Source organism: Macrosteles quadrilineatus, unplaced genomic scaffold (genome assembly GCF_028750875.1).
Source record: "Macrosteles quadrilineatus isolate MER2022 unplaced genomic scaffold, UCM_ALF_1.0 Scaffold_1__1_contigs__length_201487025, whole genome shotgun sequence".
NCBI classification, from domain to species: domain Eukaryota; kingdom Metazoa; phylum Arthropoda; class Insecta; order Hemiptera; family Cicadellidae; genus Macrosteles; species Macrosteles quadrilineatus.
This window is the reverse complement of record NW_026542594.1, coordinates 144,193,393-144,208,550: the sequence shown is the minus strand read 5'-3', so window position 1 is coordinate 144,208,550 and position 15,158 is coordinate 144,193,393. Positions and strand designations below refer to the sequence as shown.

Below are 15,158 nucleotides of genomic sequence, written 5' to 3'. Positions count from 1 at the left end.
AACACAGGCCAACGAGATGGACACGGACACGGCAGACGACAGCTCGCTACAAATTACTCGCTGGCGCTGCTGGCCTGCTTGCTACACACTGAGCTAAAATTATAACTGGAGGTAGCACTGCCATGGCAGAAGTCTGTCAAAAGTGAGTCGCTGATTTTGTTAGGTTGGTATAGCAGTAAGTTTTATTACCATAGCAATAACATGGCTTCTTATAACTAGGTTGGTATAGCAGTGAGTATTTTTGTCATACTTGAATACTTTTAATACTTTAATAATTTTCTTTGAAATGGCGAACATACAAAGTAGGTATTTTAAGCCAAGTATAATAATAGTTATAGCAATAATATGGCTTCTTATGGACACCCACCTCACGCAAACATGGCGGCTGGCGACACGCATCTTTGACATTCAGTGCTACCTCCAGTTAGAATTATAGCTCAGTGTTGCTACAGAACAGTTACCGATTTATTTGACTTATTTTGTGCTTATTTTGCAATTTTACACCAACGTTATATAATATTATGTAATATGAGGTTCCTTTATTTTATGTTAATTTAACAATTTATTTTCAGTTAAAACGTTTGTTAGACCAATAAAACATATCACTTAATATGGATTTATTTTTATTTAACATTCTTATACTTTTCTGTGGGGTTTTAAAATTTTTACAAAATCCAAATTTTTAAATATCAATGTTAAATAATCTAAAAAAAACAATAAATAATTGTTTTATTGTGTTCTTTTGTTGTTAGAATGTTGTTTACTTGCGCCACTAGCATTTCCCCCCTTCTTTTACATTATTTTTCTCGTCGATGTTAAAACATCGATGTATTAAAAACATCGATGTTTAGGACTCGATATTTTTATGCCATCGATTTCTTTTGATCGATACATCGATGTATCGAAACATCGATGTTTTGAGAAATTTTGCCATCACTAATTTCAATTCTTCCAATTCCAATGGTCCAATCTAACCATTACTGTACCATCATTCCAGTTTTCACGTTTTCAGTGTTTCACTCCAAAGGACCACTAGGACTCTGGACTCTGGACTAGTGTGACTACTGACTATTTTTTCCCAATCCCAACCCAACCCAACAGTAACAGTCAACACAACACTCAGACTCAACACTGCACTGCACTGCTTGCATTTTGCTTAGTGTGTGTGTGTAGTTTCTAGTTTGTTTATTTAACTTAATACATTATACACAGTAATACAATAATACAATTACAAAAGAGTTGCACAAAAAATTTTGAAAACTGAAGAAAGAAGAAAAGAAATGAAATGTGAAGCACAGACACAAGAATAGTTTCAAAATAAAAGATTAAAATAAACTTTTTCTAGGGACAAATTCTTATTGAGCACAAAAAAAACTAGTCTTCGAAATTGAAAGGGCGTATTTATTGAAGACTTAACATTTTCATGTAGATAAAGGTCTGTCGACTCCTTCTTGTTATCCTATGTAACTGTAACTCGAGTTTGTTGTGTTCTTGTGATTGCCGAATGCCGAACTAACTAGGGCCTTTTATATTATAACGTTTACGGTTATTTTTACAAAACCAGAATGACACTAGTGGCCAATTTTAGTGAAATTGATCCAAGTTCTTTTTCTAATCCTGGTAAGTTTTCGTCCTACATGATAGGCCTAACTTTAAGTATAGTAATCAATAATCAGTAGAGTTTGACATCGTGTGTTTCATCATTGACTAAGCGTTATATAGGCCCTAGTCAATGGTTTCATGTTGATTACTTACACAAGGCTAACTCTTATGCCTAGGCCAAACTTAACTTTTAACTTCTTTAATGTTTGTTTAAAAAGTGGAGGGTTTAAGTTGCTTGGAAATTTGCTCTCTAATTACAAAAACTAAGACTAGGGCTGCAGTTCCGTATAGGGCCTACGATATATTATCGGATGAATAACGATATTACCGGTAACTTAGGCTATCAAAACTTGTTTGGTTCGATATAAGTTACCGGTATCGATTAACTGATATAATTCTCTTCTTGAATAAACATCGATTTAAAAATAGTTTATTTACGTTTTTATTAATAACTTTTTTAACTTAATACTTAAATATAACCTAAAATAGGGTCATTTGTGGGAAAGACGTCAGGCAGCTGCCATCTTGAAGGCGGAGCCTTTGGTAGTTGGCTGTGCTTACGCAGCCATAAAGGATTGGCTGGTCAAGCAAGCTCAGGAGCTGAGTCCCTACTTCAGGGAAATCTCGCTACAGCTTGCCCCAGCCACAGACCTTGTGAAAGCTGTGAAGGTATATTTATGTGCCCAGCCCTACAAGGTCTGTGTATAAGATCCCTTGGCCTATTGACGGGAGATCAAAGGGAAGAACAGGTTACCATAGTCATAAGGTTCTCACGGTTCACTAAGGAACTGGGGTGAGGACCTGTGAATGAGGGTGCACAATAAGCTGTTCTAGCTGCGATGCAATCCCATGGTCACTTGTAAGCCTGGCCCTTTGATAAAAAAAGGGGGTAAAAATCCGGGAGGTAGGCCTAGATGGTAGTTACAAGAACAACATTTGTTCTTGTAACTACCATCTAGGCCTACAGTACTTCTGAAGAAGCCTCTGAAAGAGGCGAAATATCTAGTATTATTATGTGTGTGATTTTATGTGTTCTTTGACTCGTCTACAACCTTTCATCAGGTGAGTTAGCTGTGTCCTCTCCATCCTATATTATTTATTTAATCCAAGCTAAATGCTTTTTCCTAAAAACATAACCTTAAAATAAAATTGTCTATATTATTTAAGTTACCGGTATTTTAAAGGCCAATTTATTTTAACAGTAGGCTAAATGTTATTTCCATTTAATTTTTGTTATAGAAAATGCTGTGGTTTCATCAATTTCCCTACATTTGCTGGTGGATTTTACCAAGAAAACTCTGGTTGGAAAAGTTAAATTGCATGTAAAGAAAATTAAGGAAGGAACTAACTACATTGTAAGTACTGTAAAGAAAAAAGAAACTTTGACATCAATTTTTATATATTTAAATATGTATTCAAATATATTTTTCACTCTCCTTGTTATCACCTCAATTACTCTCTAACAATTTAATCTTTACAAATTTTGGTTGCCCCTGGGTTGGAAGAACTGAGAATAATATAAACAACAAAGCGTTGGCAGTGGAAGCTTGATGTTAAAATAATATTTGAGTGGGCCCTGTAGAATAAAATTATCCCCAGAAGTCCCTATGGGACGTCCCTGGCACTGTTTGGAGTTCTTCCAGACTGAAATACCCTCAATAAATCTTAAAGTACACTGAATTTACTCTGCACATTGCCACACTAAACCTAGTGTTGCACTAAATGTGAATCTTTTGCAGTGGCCCTTCTTACTCACTATATAATAATAATAATAATAATAATAATAAAAATCTTTATTTGTCATAAGGATACATTAGATCATCGACAAAGTCAAAATCATGATTATACATCAATTGTCAAACAAAACAAAATCAAAACACTTTCAATATTTTGAAAAAACAATAGAGGGCTTAATAACTAAAATATGTACAAATGACTAAACAAACAAACAACAATATAAGGACCTGATAAAGCAACAGGTTAGCAGCAGGGTTATACAATCAAAGATTTATTTGGCCAGATTTGAACAAATCGTCCAGGCTATAAGAAGGGTTGTCTAGTAGCCAATTATAAAACAAGGACTTAAATTTTTCTTGCGGATAAGCATCAATATTGTGTTTTAAAAGGTTATATACTTTAGTTGATAACACTATGTGGCTCTTGCTAGTCTTACTCAGACGATGTGATTCTAACAAGGCACTATTTTTAAATCTGGTGTTGTGATTATGATTATTGAATTTTAGGTAATGGGGTTTTTTTAAGATATAAAGGGCAAGATCATAAATAAACAAATTTATTACAGTTTGAATCTTAAAATCCTTAAAAAGAGGCTTGCAGTGCTCGTCTGGCTCTGATCCATTCATAGCTCTGATAGCCCCCTTCTGTAGGATTAAAATTTCATTAATTCGTCCACACCCACCCCAGAATATCAATCCATATCTCATTACAGACTGAAAATATGCAAAATAAGCCGATCTCAAATAGTTCTTTGGAATTACATCTTTGAGACGACCAAGAAGAAAAATTACTCGAGATAGTCTAGTAGACAAATAATTTATATGCTCATTCCAGGATAGTTTATGATCAATATGAAGACCCAAAAATTTTGTAGTGACAGCACTATTTTCATTATTTAAGGCAGAATCGTGTTTCAATGTAAATTTTATTTCTTGAGTTTTACTGTCATTCAATAGAAAGCCATTGGCATGAAACCATTTGGATGCGTTTAATTTTGTGACTTGGACTAAATTTTGAAGTACAAGTTGGTTATTGTTTTCATGAAAAAAAGTTGTATCATCCGCGTACAGAATAGTTTTAGTATTTATTGCCATTGGAAGGTCATTAATGTAAATTAAAAACAGAAGTGGGCCAAGGACTGATCCCTGTGGAACGCCCCAAGTTACTTCCCTTTCTTGTGACTTTTTCCCATTAGAATTTACTAGTTGTTTCCGGTTTTTTAAATAAGATGAAAGAAAATTTAGAGAAGATCCGTTAAACCCATACAGTTCTAACTTTTTAATAAGAATTTCAAAGTCAACACAATCAAATGCTTTGCTCAGGTCACAAAAGGTGCCCTGAGCAATGGTCTTGCTTTCAAAGGACTGATGAATTTGCCACCAGATTTCTATTAAATGACTGTTAATGATAAGAGAAATACCCAGGATACTGATAACTATGGAAATATGTAACAATTCAATTTATTTTACAGAATTGAAATAACTTTACACTTTAACATTTGTTTTTTGACAACTACTCATCGAATATTGTGTGTCTGTAATTTATTTTACAATGTTAGATAATATCTGAACCCCGGCTTCGAGTGCAACAATCAATTAAAACCTTTAATCAAAAAATGATGAATGACCCATGTTGAAAATGCCTGCCTTTTCTATTTATTTGTAATAGTTATACAGATGATATGAATGTTGTTTTTACTATCAGCTGTCTGTTTTGTTGTCCAATATTGTTCCTTGTCATGAAAACATTAATGAGAAATACATTTGATTATTTTATAGTTTAAATTCGTTTTTCGTCGTAGTTTTGCTTAGATTATCCCTAAACACCTCCACTTGGGAGAATAATTCAAGAGGTTATGGGCCCAGCATTGATTTAAGTACATAACAGTGTTGGGAAATCTAGTCTACTACGTACACTGTAAGAACAATTTATTCTGACGTAATTTTCTGTCTCAAGAGTATTAATTCTTTGGTATATCTTTCGATCGAGTTCGTCCAGCTCTACAAATGGAATACGTGAAAGGTATAAAACCATTGAAAGGAGCAGAAGATTGGCCGACGTGGAAAGATCGAGTGTTGGATGTTCTAGAGTTGTTCGACGCGGTTGATATCGTCGAGGGGAAAAGAGAAAAGCCTACCCTCTCTGAGCCTCCGACTAAAGCCGAAAAGGAAGAACTTCAGAAATTCAACAAATCCACGACTCAGGCAAAAATAGTTATTTCTCAGTGCGTTAGTGATGATCTACATCAACGTATTTCCGGAAGATTATCAGCTAAGGAAGCGTGGGACATTTTGATCGAGCAGTTCGATAACAAGGCAGAAGATCAGTTGTTTCGTCAGTGTTTGGATTTCTTCAGTATGGAATGGGATGATACCGATGATGCCCCGACCGTGCTTTCAAGATTGAAGAATCAAAACCGCGAATTTGCAGCTGGCCTCAAAACGCGTAACATCCAAACAGTCGAAGATTTTCTTGAGCTCCTGTTTGTGTCAAAAGTGTTACACATTTTGCCGAAGCGTTTTGAATCGTTCAAGTCTAGCTACTTACTTATGAAGGCAAACAAGAGCAAGAAACTTGAAGATGTTTCATCTGCATTGATCCTTCATGAGCGTAATGTTGCTCCTACGTCAAAAGCTGGTGACATTCTTAGTGACACAAACAGCGGTGGTCAGAAGAATAGGAAAGCAAAAGGTGACACTTCGTGCAAATACTGTTTGGGGAAAGGTCATTGGATTCGCCAGTGTTCTAAATGGAAAGCTGGCGGCAAGCCTGCGTATCCAGCTCGAGCTAATGGCATTAGCACTAGTTCAAAAACGAGTGACACTGATAAGAAGAGAACGAAGTGCTCGCAAGTTAACGTGACCGACAACCGAAGTGCGCTGATTTCCATCAGCAGTGACACGAATATCGTGACCACGAACGACCAGTGGTGGATCGACAATGGCGCTACGCGGCACATTACGTCAAATCTGAGTTGGTTCACGGAGTACAAACCTTTTCCTGCAAACTCGAACGCAACAGTAAAGGCGGCGGGAAAGGAAGTTATAAAAGCTCTTGGCTGTGGAGTCGTTGAAGTAGCGAACTATGAAAATGGAAAACTGGAAACGTTTACACTCAACGATGTCTGGTATGTTCCTGACGTTTCTCGGAACTTAGTGTCAATTCTCGCAGCTCATGATCGAAACCCTAATAGCAGGTTTGAATCGACTAATACCGAGTGTCGGTTCACTATTAACGAAAAAACTGTATTCAAAGGTACTCGAAACTGTGGTGGAACTTTGTATCGTGCCTCATTTCACACAGTTCAACCATCTGAGGTTTGCGCTAATGCAGCAGAAGACAATCGCATTCTGCAGTTATATCATGAGCGCTGGGGTCACATGGATAAACGCTACGTCCGATCGAAGCTCGAATCCGAAATGGGTATCAAAGTGCCAGCCAACTACGAGATCTGCGAACCGTGTCAGTTCGGAAAGGCGCACCATTTGGAACACGAGAACGCCCCTCAGCCCCCGGAGAGTTGTTATCCAGTGATGTTTGCGGCCCGTTTGACCCATCCTTCGGAGGTCGCCGATGCTTGATCGTCATAAAAGACCACTTTTCAAGGTACCGATACCATTGACTATATAACACTACTAGATTGAAGACTATGCGGGAGGACGCGTGAACAGGAAATTTCTACAATGTACTGTGTTGTGCACGGTGGATGCACGTAGTACTGACCCCTCTACTTAGATCGCAGCACCGTCACCACGAAGTTCATGGAACCGTCGCCTGGCGCGCTGCAGTTGCTGCCAACTGGACTGAAGAGCTTAGCGGCGGACTAGAATAGACTAAACTGTTGGACTAGACTCGGCGATGCGGAGTGAACGATTGCCCGCGCTCGCGATGTACTCGGCGGCGGCGGCGCAGCTGTGTGAATGCGATTGCGATGTAGGTCATTGCTCCTGATGTAGTAGGCTACTGCTGCGCGCGCGATACCGAGTTTTGTTTACTCATTTGCACGTACCGTCCGTATGCTTGGTACGGTACGAGTTTATGCAGGAGGGTATAGCAAATCTTTGACAACTTATTTTTAATTTCTCCCCATATTAGTCAGTACATGGATAAAGTATTGTTTACCCCGAACATTATTACTAACTCAGAACAAAATAGTATAACTCCAATTTCTGTAAAAATTACGGTTAAAATGCCATTGTAAATTATGGTATTTCAACAAAATATCCCTTAATACAAGAAAAAATGTTAATTTCTAAAGAAAACCCCTGTTTTGATTGAATTAAGTACTCGTATGTGATAATCCTTTTTATTCTTAACAACATCTAGTGCAGCCCCATATTCCGGTAAAAACTACGGTTCAAAAGTTCTTGAAACTTATGTTATTTTCCCATAAAACTATGACAAAACAGAGAAATGGATTTTTGAAAAAAAATCTATTCTGATTGAAATTCTTCTGTGATTGTCCTTATAATTCTAAAGCAAATATTGCAAAATGTATTCGTTCTAAAAATTATCATCGTAAAAATCTTTAACATTAACAACGCTTAGTGAAGGTTAGTAATTTCTTTACTCCAAACAAATAATCCATTTCACTATAGTATTGGCTCTTATAAGAAAGCTGTAAATGGCTGGTTAGTTAGTATTGATCAGAACGAGATTGAATCTTTAATCGCCTCTAACTACGTTCAATAACGTAAGTTAGCCGGGCAGATTGAAAGGAAATTTTGTAGTGACAAGGTATGAGTACGTTAGTACGTATGTGTGTGTGCTAGTATTACGGAATGCGCGCGGGTGTAATGCGCGAACGCCAGTTTCCTGCGCTGATTATTTCAATAGCATATATTCTACATACCTTCCCAAGGTCGAATTCTTTTCTTTGACGGGCAGTGTTGTTATTTTGTAGTAAAGTTTGAATACTGTTTCCTTTTATTAGGTACTATTTAGATTAAAGTTGTACATATTTTATTATGATAATGAATCTCGGATTTACATTACCTCACCTTTCTATTAAATAGATGTAGTAATTATTTATTAGAATTATAATAGTGAATATGCAAAAAATAATATAGTTAATAGTAATATTTTATTGTTACAATTTAATGTAATTGATATTCTATGTATTTGTTGTTATATAGTTATTTCACTTGATGTTTGCGACTCGGTCCCTGCACTCAAGCTTAGCTTTGCAGGGACCTAATTCAGATTATTTCATGTATAAAGTGAAATGTAATGTTTAATATTTTCTGAATAAATGAATTGAATTGAATTGAATTGAATCGAAAGATAAATTGAATTAACAGAAAAATGATTTCTTATTTGCTTATGTACAGTACAAAGAAAACTTGTTGAGTCCAAACTGTTGTTTAGATCTCCCAGACTGTAAAAACACCCCCGCTGCAAGTCAATGCCCACAGGGACGTGACCGCGAGGATATCTCGGCTTTTGTAAGCTGGGGTACGGTGAAAGTTTACGATCCCTCGTTTATGGCCCTATGATTTAGCAAATGAAGACCCCTTATCGGCAGCTACAGACAACCCAATGTATAACTAGGGTGGTCTGCCGTTACACTTTAGACGCATAAATGAGCGAAGCATTATTTAAAGATTGTCAATGGCTAAAGCAGCTAACACCCTTCAATATGTTCCCTTTCAACAAATTCACAGTTTGTTTGCCCGATATTATTTCAATTCTAAAGAATGACAAATTTATCTGATAGTTTATACTGCACCTTTGTAGTGAAACTGGCCATCCTGACCATTTGTTTGTACTTTGTAAATGGACATAGCAGGATGTACTCGTGCAATCAACATTTGTTCTACAATCGTCAGGTCAGTTAATTCGTTCGGGACACTTGACACATCCATATTATTTAACACCGTGAATTTAGTTGCATTTGAACGACAACGCGAACAAATCGGTGATTGGTTTGAAGCTGTTAGTTGTTAGCGATGACAGTTAGTGCAAGTGTAACATTTTTGTGCATCTAATTCATGTTGGAATTGATTAGCTAACTGCCTATCATTATCAGCTTCTTCCGCCACTGCTTCATCTGGTTCTTCTTGTTCACGACGCCACTCTCTTACAATATTTGCATTATCGGTGCGACGACCAATATTACGACGTGGCCTTTGAGGCATGCTCAAAACAAATATAGCAAAACTGTTACTTCCATTGATAAACTGTTACATTCCAACTTTAACCTATGATGAAAGTAAACATTGAAATGTAAACAAAACAGTTACAAACAATTATCATATGTTTATCTTATTTAAATGAAACGAGATAAACCCATATGTCATAAACCCAATATAATTTGTCTTTCAACTTACATTAAAATAACAAGCGAAATTGCGTGACCCGTAAAATAAAATCCAGAAAGAAATTTGCAAATATTTTTTACCAAAACATTGTGCTCAGTATTCTTTAGCTGTTGGCCAAATTTCATATCAATTGGTCAAGCCATTACATTCTGATGCCCTTACAAAGAAGTTACAAAGTGAGGGAAAGTGAGCTTCGCCCAAAAATATAAAACACCCTGGTCAAAAATTTGGTTCTGCTGTATTATACAAATAAATGTTTTTTTTAATGCGTTCCGTTAAAAGAAAATATACTCCTGCATACGCTGGGGTTCTCGTTATCTGGTTTGAAGAATAATGTGACAAATCTGCATTGCAAAATAATTCAGGCATTTAGCATTAGACTTTTTACAAAGTGATGTGATACTTAAATTAAAATAGTGGTAAATGAAATTAAAAAAAATTGTGTAAAAATAATATTGATTACGTATAACCATGAATTATACGTTAAGCATTGTAAATTTGATATCACAATATCAAAATCGTCCAAAACACAGAGACTTTGTACAGTTCCCTACTGGTTTCGTAAACAAATATTCACAAGACTATTGTTACACCATTATTATTATTTGAACTTCATCAATGTTTCTTGTGTTTTGGGATACTCAACGTTTCTGGAGTTGGATCAACTCCTACCGTTTAAAGTAATAATAATTAACATTTAGCTTGCAGTATTATTTTTTTTAAAGTCCATATAATAATAGTAACATGTTTTAGAACCAAATTAATTATGATATTTTCCCCACTACACAGTTTTAATAGACTTTCCACGTACGACATTTGTCCAAGTAAGGGTAGTTAATAAACCTAAAACGTCCATAGGTCTTCATATTGACTACATCGGTTTAACATTTTTAGCGGTTGCAAAAAGTGGATGTGATATAGTGGAGACAGACTGACTCTCACCACCATGTTTTATAATACTGTAGTGTAGATACATATTTTTTAATGAGAAAGGATGGAGTTCTGGTCTCTGGGGACATCGAAACGAAAAAGTAAATCGATCACAGGCTGAGCCCCTATGGCGATAGTTTATTATAAATATAAAATTGGCTGATAACGGAACTAAAGGACGTGTAACAGTTATATCACACTTCTAAATTAAAACTGAGGCTTACCATAGGCCTATTAAATATTTAACCCCGTTTTACAGCAGCAATGTCTCATATTACTGACACATCAACTGGTGCCTTTTTCCCTATAGCAGACAGATGTTGTAAATCATAGTGTAGCCTAAAGGTTGTCGGGTATTGTGTGAAGGCAATGCCCTTACCCGAACTGAACGAACGCTCTGCCACCCCCATGTTCTGTCATTTCACTTTCTCTTTTTCTCTGAGCACATTTTGCAGTTTTTATTTGCTTTGGGCTTTTTGTGTGGTTGTTATTTCAAGCTCGTTCACTAGTTTCAAAGTGTTAGGTGGATGTATTCTACTATACTTAATAGATTAAATTAATTGTGATATGTGGATAAATCAATTTATTTATTTATTGATAAAATATCACACTTTCTCAATTCCAATTAAATATTTGATTATAAATTCTTACAACAAAACATTTTTAGCATGACGCGTTTGATTACGCAAATTTGTATTTAAGTTATTCTCATCGGCGTTTTAAATTTGATTAGATAGGAAATTCATACATATCTACAGGACATCTTTTTTATCAATCAAATTCACTAACCACTAAAATATCACGATAAATATTAGGATACGAGTCCCTGTCTAATATCTCAGATTCTTAGCGAAGCAGTTAAATTAATGATCAGTCGCGCTTCACTTAACACGAATTCGAGGCGAGCGGGGAGCGGATGTGCAGTTCCGGCAAGTCACGTGGGCGCGGGTAGCATGGCTCAGCTGTCGGCTGTCTGTTCATTGCGTCGTAACAGCAGACAGCACTATGTTTTCATTGCCCGCCACATCGTGGCAGCACCTACTGGTCAGTGACGTCAGCGCTATGATCGCCCCTTCCCGCCAGAGTGTGCTGATTGCTTGTTCACAACCAAATGCATGGGGCTTTCAATCTAGTAGTGTTATATAGTCAATGCCGATACTGTTTTGTCGCAAGGGAAAAATCTGCTGTGAAGGAAGCGTTGCGTGAAGTGTTGGCTAAAGCACGCACAATTGGTCATCACGTCAAAGAGTTTCTCAGCGACAACGGTGGTGAGTTTGACAACGCTGAAGTTCGTCAAATTCTCAGAGTATATGGTGTTAACCAACATCTGACAGCACCGTATACACCCGAGCAAAATGGTGCTGTAGAGAGAGAGAACAGAACAATCGTCGAAATGGCCCGGACCTTCAAGTACGCCAATCCAAATGTAACATTTCCTGCAGCGATCTGGGCGGAACTTGTCATCACTGCTGGCTACGTTTTGAACCGAGTGGGAAAGTCAGCAGTTGCCAACAAATCACCCTTTGAGCTCTGGTTTGGTCAAAAGCCGAGGATCAAACATCTGCGAGTGGTCAGCTCGAAGTGCTACGTCCATGTTCCTGTTCAGAGGAGGCGAAAAATGGACAAGAAAGCTGTGGTTGGTTACCTGGTTGGATACGATGGCGATGAACGATATCGAATCTACGTCCCAGAGAGAAGAGATATCGTAGTTTCTCGTGACGTCGTTTTTCAAGAAATCGTTGGAGACTGTGGCAAGAAAGTTGAGTGGCCCATCAAGATTGAGAAAACCAATGACGTCGAAGAAGATTGGCAAGAAGTTGAAGAGACTATTGACGAGCCTAGTTCTCCAGTGAAGGGTAATAATGCGCCTATACCGACTGAAGACCCGTCAAGTAGCAGTGATAGTGAAGATGGAGAGTTATCCAACGATCCTGCAACTCGGCACTCGACTCGGGAAAGAAGGCAACCCGAGTGGCTAACCGATTACGTCTCGTCTAACTTTGCCGAAGTTCTTCTTGTTGACGATGAACCTAAGTCGTACACTGAAGCCATCAGTTCAGAAGATCGTGCTGAATGGAAAACAGCAATGGACAAAGAAATGGCGTCCATGCATAAACACGGTGCATGGGAATTGACCGAACTCCCTCCGGGAAAGAAGACTATCAACAACAAGTGGGTCTACCGAATAAAGCGCAATCCTGATGGAAGTGTTGACAAATATCGAGCGAGATTGGTCATCAAAGGATGTGCGCAGAGACCTGGTATTGATTATGCTGAAACCTTCAGCCCGGTTGCTCGTCTGGAGGTCGTTCGATCAATATTGTCCATCGCAGCTGTTGAGAAGATGGTTCTACGGCAGTTTGACGTCTCAACTGCGTTCTTGTACGGAGACGTTGAAGAAGAGATTTTTATGAAGCAGCCTGAAGGATATTCAGATGGGACAAATCGTGTTTGTTGTCTCAAACGCAGCTTGTACGGCCTGAAACAGGCACCTCGATGCTGGAATAAACGGTTTGACGACTTCATGAAAGGCTTAGGATTTCGACAGAGCCGTGAAGATCCCTGCGTCTACATTTGTCCTACCCCTGCTGGAAAAATCATCGTTGCACTCTATGTTGATGACGGATTAGTCGCAGCGACTAGTCAGACTGAAATGGACTTGTTTATTGGGCAACTTCGTTCACAATTTGAAATTGTTGCTAAAGAAGTGTCATACTTTCTCGGACTCGAAATTTTTCAAAGTGATGGTGATATATTGGTCTGCCAATCAGCGTATATCAAGAAGATCATTTCTCGATTTAACATGGAAGGATGCAAGCCAGTACTTACTCCCATAGAGAAGCTCACTGCTCAAACACCAGGGAAAGCCTCCGATTTTCCATACAGATCGGCAGTTGGAGCCCTACTTTATGTTGCTCGTGGTACTCGTTTTGACATTGCATTTAGTGTAAGTGTTCTATCACGTCACTTAGAAAATCCTACACAAGATGATGTCACAAGAGCAAAGCGTGTTATACGCTATTTGACCGGCACTGTGGACCAGAAGCTAGTGTACCAATCCAAACCTAAAACACGTCTACTGGAGTGCTATAGTGACGCGGACTTTGCTGGTTGTCCAACTACAATGCGTTCAACAAGTGGAGTTATTATTAAATACGCGGGTGCAGCTATAACTTGGCTTAGTCGTCGTCAGGAGTTAGTTGCGGACTCAACTTGTGAAGCTGAAATCATTGCAGCTAATCTTGGTTCAAAAGAAACAATCTGGATTGCTCGTTTGTTCAAAGAACTTATAGGATTGTCTGCTGTTCCTATCCTGAAAGTTGACAACGAATCGGCAAGAAAACTCTGTGAAAACCCCGAGTTTCACTTTTGTACAAAACATATTCAGCGGAAGTACCTGTTCATTCGAGACAGGATAAATATAGGTATGCTGACTGTAAAGCACATCGCTTCAGAATATCAACTAGCAGATATACTGACGAAGCCTATACCTCGACCAAGACTTCAAGTTCTGCGAGAAAATCTTGGACTATGCAAATAAGGGAAAGTGTTGAAAATGCCTGCCTTTTCTATTTATTTGTAATAGTTATACAGATGATATGAATGTTGTTTTTACTATCAGCTGTCTGTTTTGTTGTCCAATATTGTTCCTTGTCATGAAAACATTAATAAGAAATACATTTGATTATTTTATAGTTTAAATTCGTTTTTCGTCGTAGTTTTGCTTAGATTATCCCTAAACACCTCCACTTGGGAGAATAATTCAAGAACCCAACCCATCAAAAGGGAAGTTGTTGCGCGGTTACACACTGATCTCGAATATGTCAAATGAGGTGTGATATTTACTTTAAAATTTGAGATGACCAGTACCAGCAAATCCTTTTTGTTGGCCAACGAATTAAAAACGAAGGTCGAGTCTCGTAGTCCAACTGATTAAACAGTGTTCTGTTTAATCACAGTAATGTGTGCTAGAATATTGCTTGTTATTTTATGGCTAAAAAGGTAGTCTACTTTGGCAGTTCATCTATTCACAAACTCACTACCCCAATTAACCCCTCCGTATCTAGCCGAACCAGCTGCCTACCTCCACTTTCGATATTGTTTGAATTCCCCAAGTAAAATAATGACTGTGGCACTCTTAAATAATCTTTGATTTAATATCTCAGCAAAATTAAACAATGAATCTGTTGGTGAATTGGTGTCAGTAGAATAATTTACGAGTTACATTCAATACAAAAACAAAACCCTATACAATTTAATTAGTCCTATACAATGAGAAAATCACAGTTTACTAAACAATGCAGATTGATTTATCAGAAATGGATATTAAAAATACTAATGAGGACTTGAACCTGAAAACATGTGCTAATATAACAGGATATAACAAACTATGACAGGAAAATTGTACACATGTGCGACTCACTGAAAACTAATATATAACAATAAATAACAATAAACTACTTACAATTTCGGAAGTCCTACAAAGACACAAACACTTAGGTGAGGGAGGGGAATACGTAATTAGCTGAGCTTTTTTCCAAAATGCGCGATTGGACAAATTGGTCAAAT

General features: G+C 37.5%; 1 protein-coding gene across 1 annotated transcript in view; it reads left to right on the top strand.

The window, feature by feature from the left end:
• Nucleotides 1-1,181: 1,181 nt before the first annotated feature.
• The window catches only part of LOC128986249 (leukotriene A-4 hydrolase-like), an 82,845-nt gene continuing 68,868 nt past the window's right edge, over nt 1,182-15,158 (top strand). Inside the window, exons 1-2 of the mRNA XM_054406518.1 lie at nt 1,182-1,620; nt 2,842-2,957. Coding sequence (XP_054262493.1) covers nt 1,566-1,620; nt 2,842-2,957 — 171 coding nt within the window. The 5' untranslated portion in view covers nt 1,182-1,565. The remainder of the gene's footprint in view (nt 1,621-2,841; nt 2,958-15,158) is intronic.